Source organism: Lutjanus erythropterus, chromosome 20, assembly GCF_056507025.1.
Source record: "Lutjanus erythropterus isolate fLutEry1 chromosome 20, fLutEry1.hap2, whole genome shotgun sequence".
In the NCBI taxonomy this organism is placed as follows: domain Eukaryota; kingdom Metazoa; phylum Chordata; class Actinopteri; order Lutjaniformes; family Lutjanidae; genus Lutjanus; species Lutjanus erythropterus.
The window spans coordinates 25,806,669-25,831,402 of NC_139336.1; the positions used below are offsets into that span (position 1 = coordinate 25,806,669).

Genomic DNA, 24,734 nt, shown 5'->3' on the forward strand with positions numbered 1-24,734 from the left:
TTGCAATATTAATAATTTCTATAATAAAATACTGATACTTGGCGTCTATGTATCGATGCAATATTGCTACGCAAAATTTTGTGATTCTTTATTGTATTGATTTACCCCTAAACATTGTAGTAGAGTCAGTCATTGTATACCGCAAAACGCATTGTTCTGGCTACAAGCGTTACCCACCCTTTGTTCCACAATGAAATGTGTTCCTTTACATCATTTCTCAATGTTCTACATTCATAAACTATTCCCTCCCAAGTCTCAGTTCTTGACACCATTCAGGCTCAGAGGGGATGAGCCCTACACACAGAATAGCTAATACAGCTACTACCAGCTCAGAAATAGAGGAGTAATACCAGAATCCCTGTCTTGTCATTTCTCACAGGCTTAGTCTGGCTTTTATCTTTGATGTACACTGTATCCTGGTGTAATGCAGCATTCATGTCTCTTTATCCACTGTGTACCTGGGCTGACTCAGCAACAGAACATTTCTCAGTGAGATGAGGTTGTAGTTTTGATAAGGAAAAGAACCTGAAGGACATTTTTTGCCAAACACTACGTGTCCCAGGAACGGCCTTGCAAACAGTGATCGGCGACCTCAAGGCGAGTCGAGGATGAAGAGAGAGAAAACCTGGCCTCGGGGTCGGTCGTGCCTCCTCTCAGGCCCATCAGGAGTCAGTATCTCCACCGCTTGTACCACGGAAAATGTTTCTTAGCAGCCCATCGCTTTCAAATACAAAAGCTCTTTGCAACTTTTATCAGAATAAAATAATTTATATTCTCTTGACAGGAAAGCAATTCTGTGTGATTGTCAGACAGACTGTTGTATTTCAAACTGGAATAATCTGTTTGTAATAATGAGCATTCAACACCATGTCCAAAATGAATGACATAGATCAAATGAATGAACTGGAGTGATGGCTCTCTTCTCTCGACTGGCTCTGTTTTCTTCACCCCCCTGAAAAAAAGATGTTAAAGGGATAGTTTTGATTATTTCATGTGGGGTTGTATGACGTACGTGTCAGTGTGTTACCTACAGTACATGGTAATCATGGTACGGCCCCGGTTAGGAGAAGCAGAGAGGGGAACCAGCATGGAAGCTAAGCAAAAGTCCACCTAAAAAAAATCACTTTAAGCATATGCTATAATAAGATGACTTTGCCGTCAGACTGCCTTTTCTGACAGGAAACCGCCGTTATACAAGCCAAACATCGCTCTCTCAAAACCAAACTCCATAGACAAAATCAGTCATTTCACCTTGCAGACCACAGGAGTTGGTGGGCTACCGCTGCCTCCATCAGTCGGCTTCTCACACAATAACACAAACAAAGTGACTCATTTAGGCAGCGGTGGTCGAGGATCCTCTGCAGTGAAATGAGTGATTTCGCATATGGAGTTTGATTGGTTTGGAGACAGCGATATTTGACATATTTAACGCAATTTCCCATCAGAAAACTATGTTTGACTGCAAAATAAAGCAGCGAAAGTATTCCAAATAAATTGTACACTTAAACTGATATGATTTTTTTTAGGTGGACCCCTTTTAGGTGGATAAAATATATTTTCTGCTGATGCTGCACAGCAGGACGTTGCTTAGCTTAGCTGGTACTCATCTCTGCAGTGTACTTACTGCCATCTTATGTAGTTAATACACTTAGTATAGATAAGTACCTCATACAACCCACTTCAGAAAGTCCGAACTATCCCTTTCACAGGATATAATCATGGACACTTAATTGAATGAAAAAAGTACAAACAAGAAGGCAAATAACAGTCATATTTACTGCAAGGTTTACACTCAGTGTAATAAAATGCTCATTTGGAATAGTTGTAAATGTAATTTTTTATAATTTATTGTAACTCCAAACAAAAATAATTTCTACAAAAAATATTCAAATAATGTCATATAATATTGATACGTGGATGATATCTTTTCTCTCTCTCTCTTTTTAGATTTCTCATAAGTTAAATTCTGTTAAATTCTGCTTCCTGAATACTGTGTGAAGATTAAATCTCGCTAAGTGTGGCAACAATCACTCATTCCTATAACAACCATAATAGTGACTATTTTTTTTTTAAATAATTTGTAACCCCCTTGATATTATATAATATGTATAATCTCAGCGACTGTTAGTGGGCACATTAGATACAATGACTGAAGATATAATTTTAAAAAAATGCAGCAGAAATAGAATAAATGTCAAATCAAGTCTCATCTTTTGAGAAGAAATGAAACCTGGTTAATACACTATTTAGGCCTCAGCAGCAGGATCAAAACGCGCACCTCGCCTCCCGACCCGTCCGTCGTCGTGCCGACATGTCTGAGTCTGACCACAGTCACACGTCGGCCTTCAGTCTAACGGAGGCGAGATCCTTAACTCAAGAAAAAACAAAAAAAGAAAACAAAAAAAGAAAAGGTCCTTGTGGTTACAACAGCCATTCCCTTTGAAGTGAAACAGTGGTGATTTAAGTGTTTTATGCTTTTTGGTTTGATGCACATTGCTCCAGCCCAGGAATAAAGGGAACAGTGGTTGGTATGATTTTTTTTTCCCCCTTCGTCTGCATCTCCATTCTTTGAGGTCGTTCCCCTTGTTTTCTTGGGTTTGTCCTTCTCACACCTGAGCACACACTCAGTATCGTAACAGTCCTGTGAGGTGTGTGTGTGTATGTGTGTTTGGGGCTAGTTAGTGTTATGTGAGTGTGTGCGCTTTTGTGCAGCCGTGTGTGTTCGTCGGGTCCATGACTGGGGTCGGCCCCTCTCCTGCTCTGGGTCACCCGTCGCCTCACGCACACACACATATACACACACTCCTTGGTCTGAGGGGGGGGGGGTATTTCGTGGCTCAGTGGGGAGTTAACGTGGCCAGCAGGTGGGCTAGCAGAGTGCAGAGCAGCAGGGTGGCCGTGGTGGGGTGCAGGGAAGAGGCGGCGTTGCAGTCCTTGCCCGCCTCGCAGCGGGAGTGTTGGCACAGTACCCCCTTAAACTCTGGAGGACAGATGCACTTCTGGTTCTGGTAGCATGTTCCTCCGTTCTGGCACAGGAGCATCTCCTCGTCACAAACGTTGGCTGCGAGAAAGAGTGGCAAAGGGAGAAGCAGAGGGAAAGAGTGAGAGTGATGGAATTGCAGAGGTAAGGCGAACGAGAGATGGAGGAGTTGTGAATAAAGAGGGCACAGCAAAGTGACAGAGTGACAGGCGGTAAAAGGATAGTGGGGGAGTAAAGTGCACAAAGAGGGAAGAAAGACGTATTGGCAAAGAGAAAGACAGGTGAGGCGAGATAAGGGGGGGGCGATGTTAGAAAAAGCATGATGGGAAACAGAGATATGGGGTGAGGAGAAGAATTCAGGGCAGAAAGAACAAAGTAGAAAAGAAAGCAGGAGGAAGGAAAGAGGAAAGATAAATTCTCTACGCTTTGCCTCAGGGACAACAACAGGTAACACCTGCCTTTTTTTGTTTCTGCAGCCCCTTTCTCTGTCTGTTTTTCTTAAGCCTGCACTTTCTCGGGGTCAAGTTTAAACCATTGTCTCAAACACAGCAGAAAATACTCATCGTGTGTGATATTTCTTAAGTAATGATCGGAGGAACAAATAGCATAATTAAAATGCTATAAAAGGCATTAGGAGAAACATGGAGGTAGTTGTAGTGCACAAGATTCTTGACCTAAAAATGTTCTGAGAGGAAATAGAGAGGATCAGGCTTCCATGACAGGAAATAATTACACAAGGTAATGTTCTTTATCACACCAATAATATTGGCGTAGTTGCATGTGAATATTTGGAGTAAAATGTCAAATTTAAAACATATTGTGCTACTATTTACTACGATATGTCCCGTATAATAAATAAACCCACCGTCAAAATGCATGCCTGTGGAGGTTTAATAGATGTATGTGTGTGTTCGTGTAGGTGGGGCCCCTGACTAGATGTTAGATGGTAGAGGAAGGCGATTCCCTGTAATGGGGTTAAGGAGTGACAGGGTCATCAATTAAAGGAGCAGCTGATGCCGCTAATGAGCTACATGATCTATTCCCATGGGAGTAAAGAAAACGTCGGGGGATGCAGAAGCTAAGTGGCACGGTGCACTCACAAAGGTCATAGAAGGCTACATTTGTTCACCGCTGGATTTTTTGACACGAATCCACCAAAACATCAGTCTCCTCGTACTCACCGAAACAACCTTGTTTCCAGTAGTATCCCGGCAGACAGTCGTCACACTTGGGCCCTGTGGCGCCGTCTTTACACTGGCAGAAGCCCGTGCCGTTACACCGGTCGTGAACGGAACCCATCTGGTTGCAGTTGCACTCTGAAAGACAAGAGTGGTGGAGGAAAAAGAGATGTTATTTTAAAATGTCTTAATAATTTTGGGGGGATTTGACCAGTTTTTAGAGTTTTATAAAGGAAATTACAAATTATTTCACAGTTTTACTTTGCTGTCAGATGGCCTTTTCGGACAGGAAACTGCTGTTGTATGAGGCAAATATAACTCTCTCCAAACTCTATAGGCGAAATCAGTGATTTTACCTTACAGAACACCGGAGTTGCAGGTCTGCTGTTGACTCGATGTGTTAGTTTGATTAAGTTTTGGTCTGATTTCTGTGTTTTAAAAGGTTAGTTCAGATTCATCAAAGTCACCTAATAACACGCAGGTCAAGGCAGCGGTAGACCATCAGCTGCCATGTTTTGGAAGTAACATTAGCGATTTTGCCTCTAGTGTGGTTGCTTTGGAGAGAGTGATACTTGGCGTGTATATATAAGTGTTTTTCTGTTAGAAAAGGCCGTCTGACGGCAAAGTAAAGTGGTGAAAATATCATTAATGTAGCGTACGCTTGAACTGATAATGATTTTTGTGGTTGACATTTTTAAGTGGCTAAAATACTTTTGTTTCTCACTCTCGTCCACAGCAGTACATTGCTGTAGCTACTCCTCTCTGCTTCTCTAAACTGGTGGTGTGCCGACTATTGATAAGTACCAAATAATAAAATAATCTGAACTCTCCCGTTTAGTTTAGCCAAAAATGTGTGCTTTTGTATTTAAACCACTCTTTTTGTTATTGAAGCCCTGCTACAATACTGTGCCTGTAAGGTGGCGTTTCTCCAAACTACAGAGATGTTCCAAGATGCTGCAAAAATTCAGACCTGCAATTTCAAGCCTTTTCAGCCTAAATTATTTTTTTGTTTTGCCCATCATGTACCCTCATGGTGAAAATTTAGATGCAAAGGCCCTCCTGCCTATTTTTTTTTCATGTAAAACTCACAGATGCTGTTCAAACTAAAAGCTACTGCACATTTTTATCATGTTAGAAGAGCCATTGTATTCCAGTCATTTTTCTCTTGTACGTTTTGTTTTTAAAACAATCTTTCAATAAATTCACTGTCAACGATATAAAAAAACCCACCTACAGTATCATACAGTACTGGGAAAACAGTGGCCCTTCTGCCATCTAAACAGAACAATACAATGACAGATGTCCCGTGTCAGAAAGTACTGTATATATCAGATGTTGTTTGGGAAACTAATCCCGTCTAAATAGGACTGGAAGTTCTTTGATCACAGAGTATCTCCTTTCACAGGCAGGTAGAATAAGCGCAGGGAACATTGTGGTGATTCGAACAATGAGGGTGATACAGAAGTGTTTTTGTTGTGCTGCATAAAGAAACAAACTTAAGTTTACTCTGTTTAAATGAGGGATAAACAATATGCATGTGTATAATATCTTTAGCACCACAGTGACACGCTCTCCCTTTATCGAAAAACATTTTAGCTCATGCAGTTTTGATATTGCACTTGATCATTTTGCAATATTATTTGAAATCTTCATCATTCAGATGGTCGCAAACTCATGTTTATTCTCAGAAACAGCCTGAACTCTGCCTTCCTAACAATAACTTGTTGATATGCTCAAACATATTTTGGTCGTGTTGAAAGGCTAACTGCTTACTGAGTCAGTCTGAGATAGATTTACCTCCCTAGAGTTTTCCTCTTTCACACAAGATGACATTCACTTTGTAATTTTTTTTTTCCACATAAATTACTCTCATTTCTGCAAGTAATTATCATTACAAATACACATATTTATAGAAGCTGACTGATATCCAGATCAGTGATGGTTGGTAGCAGATCAGAGATGGTAAGAAACTGCGTATTTGCATCGCATTTGTCAGTCAGTTGATGATGAACCAAAGTTTCTCTAGTGATTTGATGCAAGCCGAGAGCTCGTCTTTCACTTTAACCCAAGATCAAATTAACTCATTTACTAAAAAATGCATGATAAAAAATTCATAGCAGTGAACAAGCCAAGAGGCCGAGATGACACAAGCACAGCAATGCGGTTGGTATCCGTGTGTTTGTGGGTCATGTGCATTAATAATACTGGGATTGTGTGTGAGCTGCTGAGATTGAATGTTTGTGAAGAACACATAACTGTGTAAAATGTGTGCGCAGATGCATTAGTGTTTGGTCTCTCGCTCCGGAGACGCTGGCGTGAACTGATTTCTGTTGCCATGCTCGGTGTGCCAGTGTGCTGGCAGACGAGCTAATGGGGCCTTATTTGTGCTGACTCCAAGGCCTGGCCCCGTGTGCGCCCCAACCGTGGTGAGTTTACCCTCCAACCCCCTGCAGTCCACCTACAGATGGATCCAAATAAACACCATATTTTAGCTCCACAGCTATGCAAATGGAGTGACCTCTTATTAGGACGCGCCCTTAATAAGACTGAGTTTAAAAAGAGAAGATACTCTTCGCGAGCAGACAAACTATGTATGTCACTGTCCATAAAGAGTGTCTATTTACAGTAGAGTCAGAAAATACGAGACCCGCGGTATGTTTTTCTTTTTTTGGCTCTGTGATACAGCATATTGGATTTGAAATGAAGTGTTGACTTTCAGCTTTAAGGGTGCTTGAGGGTGTTTGCATCAGTATTAGGTGAACAGTGTTGGACTTCTAAACCCTTTTATCACGCTCAATGATACCCCTGGATTGAGGACAATGCAGCACGGCAGTAACCATTCAAAGTGTTATTATCAAGGGTGCTGCGATCAGGATTTTTGATCACTGATCACTGGAAGCAGTATTGGTCGATACTGATAGCTGATTATAGGGTTTGTTTAAGGCTTTCTATTGTGGAGATTATTTATGTATTTAAATGAACAATATGTAACAAAGATGAGTACAATCTGAAGCCATAGACTTTATATTAAATCATATGAAATCCCACACAATCCCACACTACAGGTTGATCAGCTGTTTGTAAATGTCAGTTGTCTATCAGTGTAAAGTTAGGCTCTTTATCCCGAAAAGAAAAGCCCACTGCTCTGAAAATACACACTCTGGAGTCTGAGTTCAGTGGCTGCTCTGTTAGCATACTGCTCAGTTTAACCGTTAAAATCATCCTCTTAAAAGATTTTTAATGATTTATTACAACTCATAAACAGAAACGCACTAATTCGGTGAACATTCGGCATTAATTTGAACTCTGAACGGGGAAATGAATCAATAACACAAGTATTTCAAGTGTTTCCTCAATCTCTAATGGCATATCATCATGATCATTTTATATTTTATTACAGTAAATACAGTAAATATATCTTAGATTCCTCCTTTAACTATTCTTAACAGCATTGTATGTGAAGTGTATGAGCATAAAACGACTTGAGAAATTACAGATGCACTTGTGGGACCTGTTTTACAGGAACATCTCTGAGCTGTTAACAATTTGTTAAGTTGTTTTTTTTTAATCTATGTAGAAGTCTTTTGTAGCACTGAATGTGTTATTGGTATCTTTTTAGGATCAAAATATTCAAATTACTGTAGCGAAAAACAAGAAAGTAATGGCAGATGTATGTCTATGTATTTCAAACAAGGAAAACAAGGAACATAAGGTGCACCTGAATGCACCATGCAGTCCTGTCCCTGTGTGTGTGTGTGTGTGTGTGTGTGTGTGTGTGTGTGTGTGTGTGTGTGTGTGTGTGTGTTAATCTCTGACACAGACAGCAGAGGACAGAGCGAGCGTCACCAAAACCTGGACTCTCAGCATAGTTGTTTACGACATGACTATTTTATTGCAGACATTCATCCAGCAGTGTGTGGAGCAGCCCTCTGAGAATTTACACACCAAACAGAAAATTCACCTGCATTTGGCGCTTGGTCGGTATTAATTCTTCGGACCACGCTGTTTTGTCATCTGATCGGCTTTTCTGATTAGCATAATTATGTACAAACAATTTAAATTCCATAGATCGACGCACTGAAGCCAAAAAGTTCCCCGAACAAATGAGAGGTGAAGATTGCCAAAAAATAAAATAAAATATTGATTAGAGCAGCTTTAAACTTAGGTCAACATGTCCAATTTCTTTCTGTTACCTTAAGTTATGGGATAGTGGATAAATAGAGCCACGATTAATTACTTCACTGTTCAGCAGATGAAGTTAAAAACAGTCGACTTTACTCTCATAGTCATCGTTTCATTTCAAATCCCATTTGCTGGAGTCCAGAGCCAACAAAACAAATGTGTTTTATAAAAGTGCCTGGAAAGTAGCTCTGTAGTTGAAGAAACATTTGGTAAAAATTACGCTTGGGAAATAAAACAATGCTTCTATGTATCGACATGAGAAACTTTATCAATAGCAATAAGAAAGTTGTTAAATAAAATGTTTGATAGTTTCGCTTAAACACATTTTAATTCTATTACCTGTGTGCTTTGATAAGTTAAGTAGTGAAATTAAAAATAAAGTTCATAAATTTCATATCTTAATTAAATATTATCAATACTTAACTGTGATAATATAAATTTTTTTTATTGTATGCATGTATTTGAGTTTCAACTTTCATTCATAGACTATGTTAATTTGGTCACTTCAACATCTGAGTAGTAGTAAGCGTGAATTTTAAAAGCATTAACAACTCCAGCACCTCCTTGTCAATCATACATGACCCACACACACACACACACACACACACACACCGTCCCCCTCCTCACACTCTCTTCACCCCCCTGTAGACTGACCGATGCAGACGCTCTCATCATCCAGTTCGGCCGAGGCGTTGCGGAAGTATCCCAGTCTGCAGTGTTGGCAGTTCTGGCCCCTGGTGTTGTGCTTGCAGCTGACGCACGTGACGATGTTCAGGTAGTCGATGTAGCTGCAGCGGTTGGAGTGGCCATAGCACTCACAGTCTGAAAGAAAAGAGACACATTTAAGTTTCTTTGAATAGACGGGGGGCGTAGTTAAAGTTGAAATCTAAAATGTTGGATAGGATGTTTTTTTTTTTTTTAAGCATCCTCACAGGATTCCTCAGTGACAGCAGGAAATGATAAACGACTTGCACTAACAGATACATCTTAAAGTTTTAGTCTCGCACGTCAGTGAACAAATGAATGACTCTGAGTGTGTTTTATGACTCGCCTTTCTGACTCTATATTGGTTCAATAAAGACAAACCACTCCCTCTCCGTTCCTGCACTCACAGGGTTGCTGAGTCTGCTTCACTGGGCTTCACTGATTGCTGATGGGAATTCCACTATCCTGTGTGTAGGTGCGTGCGTACGTGTGTGTGTGTGTGTATACATGCTTGTTAGTGTATATGCGCGAGTGCAGGCATGTTAATTGTGTCTGGGAATTTAATTTTATTACAGCGTGAGTAGATTATAAGCTACAGAATCATAACCAAGGGAGTTCTAGATGAGTGATACAGTCCTGTAGGTGTTTCCAGGCTGCACCTGACACCATAAAATCCATCCGACCCTGCTTAACCCCACAGAAAACCTCTAATGCCTCTCCTCTCTTCGCTCTGTTTGCTCTTCATTTCCACAGCCTTAAATTCTCTTTCATAAAGCGCTGCACAATCAGAGCTCTTAATTAAATTTTCTCTTTGTAATTCATGAATTATCTGAGAGGATTTGATTGCAGGTTTTACTCTACACGCTTGGTACGCTTGATAAATTAAGACCTCTTCCAAATTTCACACCCTAAAACCCTAAGCTGAAAAAAAAGAAGAAGAAAAAAACAGAGAATGGCAGAAGACCTTTGTATAATTTTCCCACAGAGAGAGAAATGAAAGCCTGATATCATTTACTGTAGGACCTGCATTGTGCGGAGGGGTGCAGTGAGAGGTGGAGGGGTGTTGCTCTACATTCTCGCTACGATTATCTTGGCTGAGGCTGGTACCTAATTAAGGTTTTATTAAGCTTTAGAAGTTGGCTGCAATAGTGTGCTGCAAGGCATCACTGTCCTCTAAAGAGGCGTTTACCAGGCATGTTTATGCAAATACACATTTAAATGCACATTAAAAAGTCGGAGTTTAGCTGTTTAATCAGCCGTCACATTATTATTTTATTATTGTTTGGTTGATGATGCCAGCTGAAATATTAATGAGCTGGTTTAAAGGAAGCCAGCACGAGGAGCACCGTAAAGTGCCTCTCTCAGCACTGAGGGAACCATGCTAGCAGTGGGGGAAGAACTGCCTAATTAAATATAAATGGCCAATTACTCCACAGACTAGAGAGGCAATGGGACATTGTTTCACAAATTAACGTTACGAGTCAAGATGCTGCTTTATTGGTGTTTATCAATTGTGAATTGTTAACGGTGAAAGGCGGTTACATTGAGAGAGAAAGCTTCAGAGAGCCTGTGAGGTTGGATGAAATAATGGTATATTTTGCTAACAAGCCTCCTTTCTAAAACCGATGAACAGGAGTGTCAGTCGTTTGATGGTTTAATATGAATTTAAAGTCCAAACCCTTACCTTGATCGTGCACATAAAGCAAACACAACCACGAGGGAGGCGGGGATGCATCGGGAAAGAATGAGCAGAATGGAAAAACATAAAACATGCAGCAGGAGGAAATTTTCCACAGGTTTTCTACTTGAATAAAACAGCATCCAAATGACAGAAAGAGTTTGCAATCCACTGAATCTGAACCAAAGAATCCAGAGGATTTAACCAAGCCCGAGTCTCTCGCCTGTACATTCACACAGCGTGCCGCTCGTGTTGATCTCTTACCTTTGAAATCATCATATATGATCCCAAACAACTGTCTGGCCTGGGGCTCTCCTGAGATCAAGAGTTTCAGAAGTCCTTGGGGGATGAAGGAATCTCTGTTTAAGATTTGTCTACCACATCATTCACTGCTCTACATTCACCTACAGCACTATACCTTCACAGAGCTAGAGCAGGTACAGCCTATACATGTAGGTCACTATTAGAACTACAGAGGCGGATGGGATTCCCGCTAGAGTCTACCTTAAAGACGGGGGTTGCTTTGTTCTATAAAGCTGGCATAATCTCCACCTAGTGCAGTGTTTCTTAACTGGTTGAACAGAATCCAAAAGTCATCCTCAAGATTTTATGAGAGTCTGTTTGCACAGAACTACTGTTGTGCTGCACCTGACTCAGAGTTTTCAAGTGAAATCTGATTTGACAGCTTGATATTTTTTACTATTTTTTAAAGCACAATAATACATTTTAGGATTAATACACAGAATAATTGTGAAAACACACCAAAAAGATGAAATTGAAAGTTAATTCTTGACCTCAGGAAGAGCAGCAGCCGTCGTGGTGAGATTAGAAGCTGTTCTGGAGCTTTTGATCTTCTGAGAAGAAGATCACCAACTGCTGTTTCCAAGGTCAAGAATTAACTCTCACTCTCAACTTTTAAGCCAACATGGAACGAGAAGTCCTCAGAGTAGTCAGAAAAACACAAGGGATGCCGCCGTGAGGATTTTCTCGCTGGTTAATAAACTTCTGACAACACCAGTGTCACCGGTTACACTGGACAGATGTTAAAGTAGCTACTGTGATCTTTAACTTAGACCTGTAGATCTTCCCCTTACTTTAAACAAAATGCTAAGAGCGTTGGTTCATTATTTTGTGTCGAGTTGCCAGGTCTCCCAAACATCTTGTTTGTCTTGAAGATACCCCAAGTGGACCCGAACTTTAGACTTAGAAAAAGCATTGAAAACTGTTAAACTCTGCAGCCTGAGGAGAAGAAATGTCAGTTTGAAGATTCAAAAAAGAAAATGACTCAACTGTGGGCTCAAATGATTCAAATCACCACATTTAATGGAGCTATAAACGCAATACTGTGTTACCCATTAACCTCACCATGATAAATGTTGGGTCCCACTGCGCAACCAGTTATGAATCACTGTGCTATTATACCGCATGTTCAGATTTTTACCTTTCTTTTTCTCTCTTTCTCTTTCTCTCTCTTCTTCATCCTCTTTCCCAAGAGTGTGCTTCGGGGTCTCATGTCTCCCTCTTTCCCACTCAGGTTTTTCAAAGACGTGGTTGACTACAAAGGAGGAACAACTCGCAAATCAATCCATATTGACGTTTCGCAGATTATCTCAGGCTGTTTTACCAAACAGCAACTACTGACAAGACAACAACATCCAGCCTTTGGTGAGTTAGATCCTATTCACGTATATTCTAATGTAATTGACTTGTATAAAATGCGCAAGGGTACTTAAAAGACTAAAGACCTAGATTTAAAATCAGTTGTCCGGTTAAAACTCATATTCTGAACACAGCAAATAACATCGTGTTTAGTTCAAGAGCATTTTCAATGTCAAATTAATCTTTTTACAGTCTGTTTTTTTATTTCTTGCCCTACGGTGTCAGTTGTTTTCTCATCTAAACACAAGGCGCAACAGTTGGTACCAAATTAAGATGTAGCCTTATAGCGTATGTTGACTGACAAGCTATCATGTAGTTAGAGATAAATTTAGATACATTTGTTGTTCCCACTTTCCATTTTTCACTGCGTGCAGCAAACTTTAAATACGTGGTGAGAGTTTATCTGCTGCATATTTACAGCACCACAAATAATCTACTGTATATAGCAACTGTAACACTGCCGCTACAAAAGAGACGCTCCTCTCGCTGTGTGCTCACCTCCGTGTCCATGTGAGGTCGTTGTTCTGTGGCCGTGGGTCTCATGTCCGTGTCCCTCAAAATGATGGGAGACTGAAACACCACAATTGTCAGTGACCATAAGAAGCAGTAATCTGAGGTCTATTTTATGAGAAGATTGCCGCCACTTTGTGCAGAGCTTTCAGCTGTTCTTTCTGTGTGCTCCTCCCCGTGCACAGACGAGGTTGTTCTGTGTCCATGGGTCTCGTGTCTCTGTCCCTCAGACTTGTGGAGGACTGTCACAGCACAATTGCCATTTGCCGATCAAGCGAATACATTCTCTATGCTCTTTTTCTCAGCAGTCTAAGCAATAGTGAGTGATACAGTTACAGAACTGGTCGGGGAGTGTAGAAGTGACTATCTCTAAATGAGTAGGCGAGTTAAATACTACATTCTCCAGATTCTCTGCAGGGCGTGGATGTATAGATAGATAAAGAGGAATTGTCGGAGGCAAGGGCCCTCTTCTTACCTATGAAGGTCGCTCAATGGCGCATGAAGCCAAAAAAGCCAGTCCCCACGTTAAAGAAACTACTCCGATGAATCCATTTACCAGAGACTTCTTTTGACTAATTTATTGGCTGTCTTCTGGTAATCATGCTGCTCCTCTAGACTTTCCAAATGTTATAAAACTGAATAGATCAAATGCTGATAGTGAAATTAGATGTTAGCTAGGGTTGTGACATTCAAAAAACTTGCCCAAAGCAAGCAAAATGTTGATATAGTAAATCCAGCAACTCACTTTCCTGACTGGGCAAGTATGGAAAAAAATTAGCCATAGAATTTTTCTGATAATTAATTGATGGTTTAAGTAATTTTTCATTTCCTGCCTTTCTCCATGCATTATCATATTATACTTAAAATTTGATTTTTTGTAGAGGAGCAAGTAAAAACTGACATTGGGCAACTACATTTCTGACCCACTTGCCTGACTGAACAAGTGCAAAAACCAGAAGCTTAGCAAGCATGTGGGAGAAAGTAGCAGATACCTTTTCTTTCTGTATGCCCGTGTTCCCCGTGCCCCGATGAGGATGTTGTTTTGTGGCCATGAGTCTCGTGGCCATGAGCCCCATGTCCATGAGTTTCATGTCCATGTCCCTCAGACTTGTGGGAGACTGAAACACCACAATTGTCATCAACATAAGAATCAAAGATATTTCTCTGCTGTTTCTGGTTTTCAGTGGGCATTTTGTGCTGTACAGTGAATTACAAAGTTTAAACTGTGGTGGAAGTTTGTCTATCACTACAGTAGGACTATAAAACTACAAGGATGTACCTTTATGCCCCTCCTCCCCTCTTTTCTGCCCGTGTCCAGATGAGTGGCCATGAGTCTCATGTCCATGTCCCTCGAAATTGTGGGAGACTAACAAACCACAACCGTGAATGACATAAGTGCAAATATGAGGTATATTTTATGATACTATATATGACGACAACAAGATACCTGTCCTTTCAGCTTTTCTTTCCTCCCCATGTGCAGATGAAGTTGTGTGGCCATGTGTCTCATGTCCATGTCCCTCAGACTTGTGGGAGACTGAAACACCACAATCATCATGAACATAAACAGCAAAAATATCTTCTGAGGTGTATTGTTTCCTCAACTACCCAAACAATGACGCTGTGATGCCTAGTGCCAAATTATGGTTTGGCTTTACAGCCTCGACTGACTGAAAGGCCATCATGTCACTGAGGAGACAAATTTAAATACACTTCTCCTTTTTTCAGTTTTTAGGGGCCCGTTTTTTCACTACAAGCTGTCAAGTTCAAGTTGCCGTAAAAGTTTAGCGCTGCATCATAAACTTAAGTATCTACAAGAACATTGGCAGGATACCTCTCCCCTCCCTATGCTCCTCCTTGTGCTTTTCCACCTCATGCCCAGAGGTTGTTTTGTGGCCGTTAGTCTCATGTCTATGTCCCTCTGACTTATGGGAGACTGAAACACCATAATTAAGGTTGACATAGCAATAGTAATAATCTTTATAAGCCAACTGGAAAGTTGTACTACATATTTCCATCACTACATGTTAACTACGGTTAGCCACAGCTATACTACGGTACATATAAGGATATACCTGCATGCTGCTCCCCGTGCCCAGATGATGATGTTGTTTTGTGGCCGTGAGTCTCATGTCCGTGTCCGCCAAGATTATGGGAGACTGAAACACCACGGTATTATTATCACAACAATCTAAAAGCTGTTTTGAAGGGCCCGTCTTTGCTACAAGTTGCTATGTTTTTTCTCTGTAATCTTTCAAGTTTAGCACATGGTTAAAGTTTATCTACCGCACATTTCCACCACTGCAGGTTAACTACCGTCAGCCACAGCTACCAGTACAATACACATAATGATATACCTGTATGCTCCCCGTGCCCAGATGATGTTGTTGTTTTGTGGCCGTGAGTCTCATGTCCGTGTCCGCCAAGATTATGGGAGACTGAAATACCACAGTTGTCATTATCACGGGAATCTAAAATGTATATATGTTATCTGCTGTTTCCACTTTTTAGAAGCTCATGTTTTATTCTCTGTAATCTTCCAAGTTTAACACATGGTGAAAGCTTATCTGCCGTATATTTTCACCACTACAGGTTAACTACAGTTAGCCAAAGCTATCAGTACAATGCATATAATGATATACCTGTATGCTCCCCGTGCCCAGATGATGTTGTTGTTTTGTGGCCGTGAGTGTCATGTCCGTGTCCGCCAAAATTATGGGAGACTGAAACACCACAACTGTCATTATCACAACAATCAGAAATTTAGGTACATTTTCTGCTGTTTGCAGTTTTCAGAGGCTTTTTTCACTTTTTGCACTACGCTGCCGAGTGTAACTTGTGGAAGTACTGCACCTTCCCAACACCACAACGTAACTACAGTTAGCCTACAACCACAGTACATATAAGGATATACCTGCATGCTCCCCGTGCCCAGATGAGGATGCCGCTCTGTGGCCGTGACTCTCATGCCCGTGTCCGTGTCCCTCAGAATTATGGGAGACTGAAACACCACAGCTGTCATTGTCACAGCAACCAAAATCTTTGATGATTTTCTGCTGTTTTCAGTTTTTTACGCGTGGTAAACACCGTCCAGCATCAACTAAAGTCAGCAGCAGTCTTCCTCTTTGCATCACTGACAACAGTGACATCACAAAGGACATGATGCCATTTCAAATATGATAATATGATTCATCTTTACCACCACTGCAGGTTAACTACAGTTGGGCTACGTGCTTGGAAGGGGAGAGTGATGCAAAGAAGTTTTTGTAATTTGCACACTCACCACTAGATGTCACTAAATGCTACACACTTGTTCCCTTAAGTTGCCAAGTTTAATTCATTGTTAAAGTTTACCGACTACATATTTCCATCACTACATGTCAACTACCCACTACATGCATATAATGTTATACCTTTATGCTCATGCTGCCTTTCCTCCCCATGTCCAGATGAGGTTGCTGTTTTGTGGCCATGAGTCTCATGTCCGTGTCCGTCAAAATTATGGGACACTGAAACACCACGATATTATTATCACAACAATTTAAAAGCTGTTTTGAAGGGCCCGTCTTTGCTACAAGTTGCTAAGTTTAACTCAAAGTGAAAGTTTAATCTACTGCATTTTTCCATCACTGCATGTCACCTACAGTTATCAGCAGCTACCACTACAGTACATATAAGGATATACCTTTGTGCTCCTCCTGCCTTTCCTCTCCATGTCCTGATGAGGTTGTTTTGTGGCCATGAAGCTCATGTCCATGTCCATGTCCGTGTCCATTAAGATCATGGGACACTGAAACACCACGATCATCAATGATGTAAATAATAAAACTTGCAGTAACACTATGTCACTGATATTGCTGTCAAATTAAAATAGACTATTTTGCTACTGAAAAGACAAATTTATTGTCTTTTTCTGTTTCATATTGTCAGTTTTCAGTGGCCCATTTCTCACTCTAAGTTGCCATGTTTAACTTGTGTCAGTACATGTTAACTACAGTCACCCACAGCCACCACTACAGTATGGATATACCTTGATGCTCCTGCTTGTCCTCACTGTGTCCAGATGAGGTTGTTGTTTTGTGACTGTCGTGTCCATGACTCTCATGTCCATGACTCCCATGTCCATGACTTTCATGTCCGTGACTCACATGACCATGACTCTCGTGTCCATGACTCTCATGTCCATGACTTTGATGTCCATGACTCTCATGTCCATGACTCTCATGTCCCTGACTTAAATGTCCGTGACTCCCTTGTCCATGACTCCCTTGTCCGTGACTCTCATGTCCCTGACTTAAATGTCCGTGACTCTCATGTCCATGACTTTCATGTCCTTGACTCTCATGTCCCTGGCTTAAATGTCCATGACTTTGATGTCCATGACTCTCATGTCCATTAGTTGCATGTCCATTACTTTGATGTCCATGACTCTCATGTCCGTGACTCTCATGTCCATGAGTTTCATGTCCATGAGTTTCATGTCCATGACTTTGATGTCCATGACTCTCATGTCCTTGACTTAAATGTCCGTGACTCTCATGTCCATGACTTTGCTGTCCATGATTCTCATGTCCCTGACTTAACTGTCCGTGACTCTCATGTCCATGACTTTGATGCCCATGACTCTCATGTCCTTGACTTTGATGTCCATGACTCTCATGTCCTTGACTTTGATGTCCATGACTCTCATGTCCCTGACTTAAATGTCCATGGTTCTCATGTCCATGACTTTGATGTCCATGACTCTCATGTCCATGACTTTGATGTCCATGACTCTCATGTCCTTGACTTAAATGTCCATGACTCTCATGTCCATGACTCTCATGTCCTTGACTTAAATGTCCATGACTCTCATGTCCATGCCCCTCAGACTTGTGGGAGACTGAAACACCACAATTATCAATATATTTCTGCACATCTGTGAAGTAAACTACTGTACATAAATCTACATATATTACAAAAGAAGACTATACTCTCCTCGACTACAGACAGAAGTTGTACCTGTGTCCTCAGTTTTTCTCTCTTTATGCTCCTCCTCTCTTTTCTCCCCGTGTTCAGATGAGGCTTTGTGGCCATGAGTCTCATGTCCGTGTCCCTCAGACTTGTGGGAGACTGTCACACCACAATCATCATTGACATTTCAAGCAAAAGCACCTAGGAAGTTTAATTTTATAAGTACTTTTCTCAGCAATCTAAGCAACATGCTTATTGTTTTTCTCACTTGATACATTACGTTTGTGGGCGACTGACACACCACAGTATAATCCCTGTCAAAAGCAAAGGCAGCAAGCAAGCAAAAACTTACATTTTTCTATAATTTTTATTTTTCTAATTTTCAAAGGCACGCATCTTGCGGTCACTTGCTAAGTTTATCTACTGCATACAGGCAAACTACAGTAAGCCGCAGCCACCACTACAGCACAGTCTATAAGGATATACCTTTATGCTCCTCCTGCCTTTCCTCTCCGTGGCCAGATAAGGTTGTTTTGTGGCCATGACTCTCATGACCATGACTCTCATGTCCGTGTCCCTCAGACTTGTGGGAGACTGAAACACCATAATTGTTATTGAATAATAAAACAACAAAAATATCTCATGGTCTATATTTTATATGCAATTTTTTAAAAATTGTGTATTATGCTACAAAAGAGACCAATTTAGATACAATTTGTGTTTCACATTTTTAGGCGCCAGTTTTTGGTGCAAGTAGCCATATTTAAACACTACAGTAAAGATATACCTGTATGTTTCTCCTCCTCCCCTTTCTGCTCATGCTCAGATGAGATTGTTGTTTTGTGGCCGTGTGTTTCATGTACGTGTCCCTCAGATGTGTGGGAAACTGCAACACCACAATTGCGATTGAAAAAACAAGCAAAAACTTCCATTTATATTTTCAAACATGCTTCTCCTGTCTTTGTCCTTTTCTTTAGTCACTCTATACCAAATTTAGATTCAGCTTTATAATTTTCAGACAAAACAAGGTACATTTCTGTTGTTTCTGGTCAAGCTAACTTACTTACATACAAGGTCAGGTAAACCTTTATGCTCCTCCTCATGTCTTTCTGCCCCGTGCCCAGATGAGGTTGTTGTTTTGTGACCATGAGTCTCATGTCCATGTCCCTCAGGCATGTGGGAGACTGACACACCGCGTATTTCATTGACACAGCAAGCAAAAATTTAGATAATTTTTTTCAGCTTTTCATGGGACAACTGCTGTGAGTTTGCAATTTCCAACACTACTGTACATGATAGCTACACTTAGCTACAACTACAGTAGATATACCTTTATGCTCCTCGTGCTCAGATGAGCTTGGTGTTTTGTGGCCATGGGTCTCATGTCCATGTCCCTCAGACATGTGGGGGACTAAAACACCACAATCTTTATTAACATTTACAAGCAAAACTGTTGACACATTTCTGCTATTTCTGGCCTTTCTGCACTGTGAGCTGCAAAGTTTAGCTCGAGGAAAGTGTACCTACTACATATTTATTGTGCCACAAGTAAACCACAGAATGTAAATCTTGGAGAACATTGTCTCCACTACATATAAATAGATACCTTTGCTTTCAGCTTTTCTTTCCTCCCCGTGTTCAGATGAGGTTGTTGTTATGTGGCCGTGGGACTCATGTCCGTGTCCATCAGACTTGTGGGAGACTGAAATTGACATTAAAATATCAAGCAAAAGACTATTTATATTTCTGACGTGTTTTAATTTCTGTCTACTGCATCTGCAGAAGTAAACTACTGTATATAAATCTACATATATCGTTGCAGATTTTCTCTCCACCACTACGCATACAAGAAATACCTGTGTGCTCAGATAAAGTTGCTGTCTTGTGGCCATGCGTCTCATGTCCGTGTCCCTCAGAGTTGTGGGAAACTGAAACGCCACAATTTCATTAAATTAACAAGCAAAAATCAGTATATATATCTGCCATGTTTTCCTGTGAGCTGCCAAGATTACTTGTGCAAGTAAACGTCAGTATTTAAATCTACACTGTAGTGCTCAGTTTATCCTTCTTCTCCTTCCTTTTCTCTCTGCTCAGATGAGGATCTGTGGCCTTTGCTTTCAAGAGCTAATTTTTGCTATGAGCTACCAGGTTTAACTTACTCTGAAAGTTCATAGTGCATATTTCTATCACTACAGTTAAATACAGTTGCCACTACAGCACACACAAGTAGGGATGTAACAGTAAAAGTCTGCATTGAAAATTAAATTGCGACCTTAAACTTAAAAAGTTAAATTGAATTGTGGATTCAGAGGATTGTGACAACCTTAATTAAAAAAAAACAAAAAAAAAAAAACACTTGAAAATGTTCTTAATTAAATAATAAATCTGAGTGCAGCATTTGTTGTTAGTATAAAATTTGTTTTTCCTTGTAACTTCTTCCATGATTTAGGCATGTGCAAAAAAATGCCAATGAATGCTTATATTATGAACATCATATGTAAAACAAAAACAATGCAACAGTTTGTATAGTCTTAATTGCTATTTGTGATATTCAATATATTGTTACATCCCTACATATAAGGATATACCTTTATGCTCCTCCCTTTTCTCCCCGTGCCCAGATGAGGTTGCTGTTGTGTGGCCATGACTCTCATGCCCGTGCCCCTCAGACTTGTGGGAAACTGTCACACCGCAATCATTATTGACACATCAAGCCAAAACATCTTATGGTATACATGTTTATATTTTTTTATATTTTTTTATTTTTTCCCCTTCAGCTTCAGTCATTGTCTGAGATAAAAATACGACACTGCTGTCGGTGCCAAAATTATGATTTAGTTGTGTCGCTTATGTTGACTGACAGACTATCATGTCAGTGAAGAGATAAATTTAGATAGACTTCTGCTGTTTTAAATTTTTAAGATTTCACTGTGAGCTGTCAGGTTTAACTCATAATAAGTTTAGTAAGTGTATCTACCACTGCATATTTACTGCACCAAAAGTAAACTACAGTGTATAAATCTACATCTATCTCTCTTGCCACTACTACTACTAAAAAAATACCTGTTTCCTCAGTTATTCTTTCTTTTTCCTCCTCCTCCACCCTTTTCTTCCCGTGCTCGGATGAGGTTTGGCGGCCATGATCGCCATGTATGTGTCCCTCAGAGTTGTGGGAAACTGTCACACCGCAGTCGTTGTTAACACAACAAAAACACACATCATTTGAAGAATATTACATGCTCTCCCCTCCGCAACCTGAACAATGAGAACTTTATAATTAGGCTGATACTGCAGTGGGTAAAGTAAAGATTACTGATATCGTCTGCCTTTCTCTCCCTTCTCCCCCCGTCTTCCTCCGGGACCTTGTTTTCCTTTCCTCTTCCTTTTTCTGCTCTCTGTCAGATAGTGGATTGCCCCATCAGGGGCCTCAGCCCTGGGCTTGGGAAAAAGCTGTGAGAGTCAGAGAGGCTTGAGAAACTCCTTCATCGCTACACTTCCACTCTGGATGTGAAAGAAATGACATGCACTTCCTTTTATCTGAATGTCATGAAGTTTTCTCACTGACACTGCGTATGTGCTTCCTCCTTTGTTCCCTCCCATAATAGAGAAAGATGTGCGCTGATTTTTGTTCTGTATTTACTGGTGTTGTCACAATACCAAAATTCTGACTTTGATACCAATACCAAGTTTAGTAGAATGATACTTGATACCAGAACAATACCGAAGACAGAAACAATGCTAGTGCGATACTCGTTACCTAACAGATCAGACACTACATGACCGCCGCTGTTTTAAAGTGGCGTATCTTTCACTGGTAGCCCTACAACCTGACATGCCACATGGTTTGTTACACAGAACCGTTGGGGAAGTAGTCCTTAAAAACTGTTAGGAAAAGTAGAGGCATATTCAAAAAACACTTGACAGGTCACTGGATGAACCATCTGTCTATTACGTCTAACGCAGCCAATCATATAAACGCTTCCATGGACGATTCTTGCAGTTTTCACACCTAGAATCACGCCCATAGTTGCCAGTAATTCCTTCTAGGATGCTGATTAGCTGCACTTCAGGTGCGGACGCAAACGGATAACTTGAAGCCTGGCAAGACGGATTCTCGTGTGATCTTATGATCTCATGAATCCAGCTGCCTTACAAGATACGCCTGCATATATATACATGAAGTTTGTGCAGGTCCTCAGCTGCAAAAATGCTATTTAATAAAAAAAAAATTAATCACTAGTAGATTGGCCTGTTACAAGGTATAATAGCCAAGAGTTTGAATTTTTTAAAATATATTTTCCAACTGTGGTTGAAGAGTAAAAATCCCCTCAAAATATGGCGTTGTTCCACTTCTCAAGAATGAGTGAATAATAATAATAAATAATCGTAGCGGAATAGTATTGTATTTGCAGATATCCAAATTCAGATATCAGAATGAGATTGGAACTGAGAAAAAGTGGATCAGTACATCTCCAGTATTTACCAAAAATATCAATATTCATAGGATACTATATTCTGTCTTGTGTTATAGTAACATCTTCTCATGGGTTTTGGGATTTAATGTTCTCTCTGGTGCTGCTCTCACACAAAACATGCCGAATCAATATAGGTACTAGAGACAGCTTAGCACACACACATCCTGCTTTTACTGCATTTTTAATTGTCTCTTGCTCAAATTTTCCCTTTTTCTCTGCGTGTTCCACTTTCCCAGAGGGCATTATGCCATTCCCAAGATCCTTTGCTTCAAGTTTTTAGGGCTACATGAAAGAGGAGAGATGTGAAACTAGTTCAGTTTATGGATCAAGCCTCCACTTTCTTTTTTACCTTTCCGTTTACTGCAACACAGGCACAATTCAATAAATCAAGACTCCACAATCGTCCTCATAGAGATCCTTACTAAAAATACAGATAACCAATCACATGAAGCGACCACACCGCGCACGTCATTGAGGGACTAATGATCACCAACACCGCTAGAGAATACAGTGCTGCATGCCTCCATCTGTGTTTTCCCTTGAGGGGTTTTTGTACAGGCGATGTACGTCTCCAGTTATTCTTCTTCAGAGAGGGGCATCCTGCAAGCATCCTGCTCCCCTGCGGAGCGTCCCCCTCCAGGCTATCTCCCGCCCACTCGCTCCCCCCCCTCCATCCCTCCTCCCCCCTCCCCTCCCTGGGGCTCCAGTGAGACAGGACGCCGGCAGCTGTTCTCACAGCACCCTGGACCATTTCACACTACTGGCATCATGCCATCATTACATCTCATCAAAGTAACCCCTGCCTACCTCTACTCGTGTCCGACTCTGGCCCCACTAGACCTGCTCTCTCACACATCTGTCACGGCTGCACACACACACACACACGTGCATGCACATGCTGGCTGGAACAAAAAAAAAGGGCTCTCTTGTGGGAAAAGCAGGATTCTGAATCATGGTTGTTTCAGAGGCTGATGTAGCACAGCAGTGAGCATAAATGCATTTAATCTCAGTAACCCATGCTGCCTTGGGGGTAGGAGTGATTCGAACTGTTCTTGGCATTAATCTCAATCAGTTCAGCCCGAACCATCAGACGCTGGCAGCCAGAGCGTTCGGGGTTCCCGCCTGCTCTACGCTGACTGAAAGAAGGGACCTCAAAGACCACGTGATCCTTTTAGTATCTTGACACTTCTGACACAGTGAGTCAGCTGAGGCTAATGTTAGGGGATGTTTTGGGCTTAGTCCTGATTCTGTCTCTCCTGTCACCTCCTCATATCTTTTACTTCACCCTCATTCTGTGGCTGATGCTCCGCAGTCCTCTTAATGTCTCTAAATGATGCAAAGACAATGTCAGCTGAACTCTCACAAACCTACTGTCAGTGCTCACACACACACGTGTTCTTTTTTTAATCTCTCTAATAGGGCTGCACAATTAATCAAATAATAATCAGGATTTTATCTTCCCACATTAAATTAACATGATCGACTGCGATACTTGAAATGCAGGCTCTGCTCATAGAAAACTCTGCTACCATATCAGATCCAGTGCTTCCTAAACTAACAGCCAGCCGCCCTGCAGAAGCAGCCAGTGCAAGGTTGACTGTTGCTAGAAGCCACAATAACTAGGTTTAGAGTTGATGTTTAGCTGTCAGCTGTCAAAAGTAAATGCCGAGAAATGCACAGGAAAACTCAAAGGATGCAGAGAGGAGAGCAAAAACAGCAGAGGCCTCACTCCAAACCAGTCTGTTCTGCTTGAGCTCGGTAACCGGAACCAGAACCATTATTGGTGAATGTTATAGGCCGAATAACTATGTTAGAGACAGTTAGGTCATGGAAAAACAGTATTGGATGTTTTTAAAACTTAACAGAATTTTAATTATTTAGGAAAATTTACCGCCCCCCCCCCCCCCCCCCCCCCCCGCACACAAATCACACATTGTGTACAACAGAGAGCAGAAGAGCCAGTCCCTCAACACGTATCATCATGCGTTATTTTGAATTATTTCAGATTTAGGGCAAGTGATGTTAAGCAAGAACAAATCATACGTAAAGAGTATATGAGACTTGTGTCCGTGCTGTAAAGCAACACAGCTAACTTGTTCAGCCACCTGAAAAAAAACACAGCACAAACTGCAGTAAGGTGAATGCACGAATGCCAAGAAGAATAAAGCTGCTAATGTTACATCACTGAATCCCCATCCTTTTCAGACATCCACAACAGCACCCATCTAAAGCATATGAATGTCACACAGCATGACAGTGAGAGCAGTGCTCTGGTGATTTAATTATGGGTATGAAGCTTTGGTGCAATTTTATTTATATTTTGCTTCTCAGAGATGAACTCTGAATAAAGGCAGTCTTATTTTGATGCACAGATTTTTACATTAGCAGGAATGCAGCTCAACATGGAAGCGAAA

General features: G+C 41.0%; 1 protein-coding gene across 1 annotated transcript in view; it reads right to left on the bottom strand.

The window, feature by feature from the left end:
• Positions 1–1,756: 1,756 nt before the first annotated feature.
• Positions 1,757–24,734, bottom strand: part of ntng2b (netrin g2b) — a 92,342-nt gene continuing 69,364 nt past the window's right edge. Inside the window, 19 exon segments of the mRNA XM_084746654.1 lie at positions 1,757–3,061; positions 4,162–4,296; positions 8,995–9,162; positions 10,988–11,062; positions 12,165–12,278; positions 12,881–12,952; positions 13,039–13,134; positions 13,885–14,103; positions 14,172–14,258; positions 14,340–14,496; positions 14,954–15,051; positions 15,250–15,330; positions 15,535–15,615; positions 15,807–15,893; positions 17,861–18,028; positions 18,913–19,087; positions 19,403–19,443; positions 19,446–19,547; positions 20,909–21,022. Of these exon segments, the coding sequence (XP_084602780.1) occupies positions 2,838–3,061; positions 4,162–4,296; positions 8,995–9,162; positions 10,988–11,062; positions 12,165–12,278; positions 12,881–12,952; positions 13,039–13,134; positions 13,885–14,103; positions 14,172–14,258; positions 14,340–14,496; positions 14,954–15,051; positions 15,250–15,330; positions 15,535–15,615; positions 15,807–15,893; positions 17,861–18,028; positions 18,913–19,087; positions 19,403–19,443; positions 19,446–19,547; positions 20,909–21,022 (2,294 nt within the window). The 3' untranslated portion in view covers positions 1,757–2,837.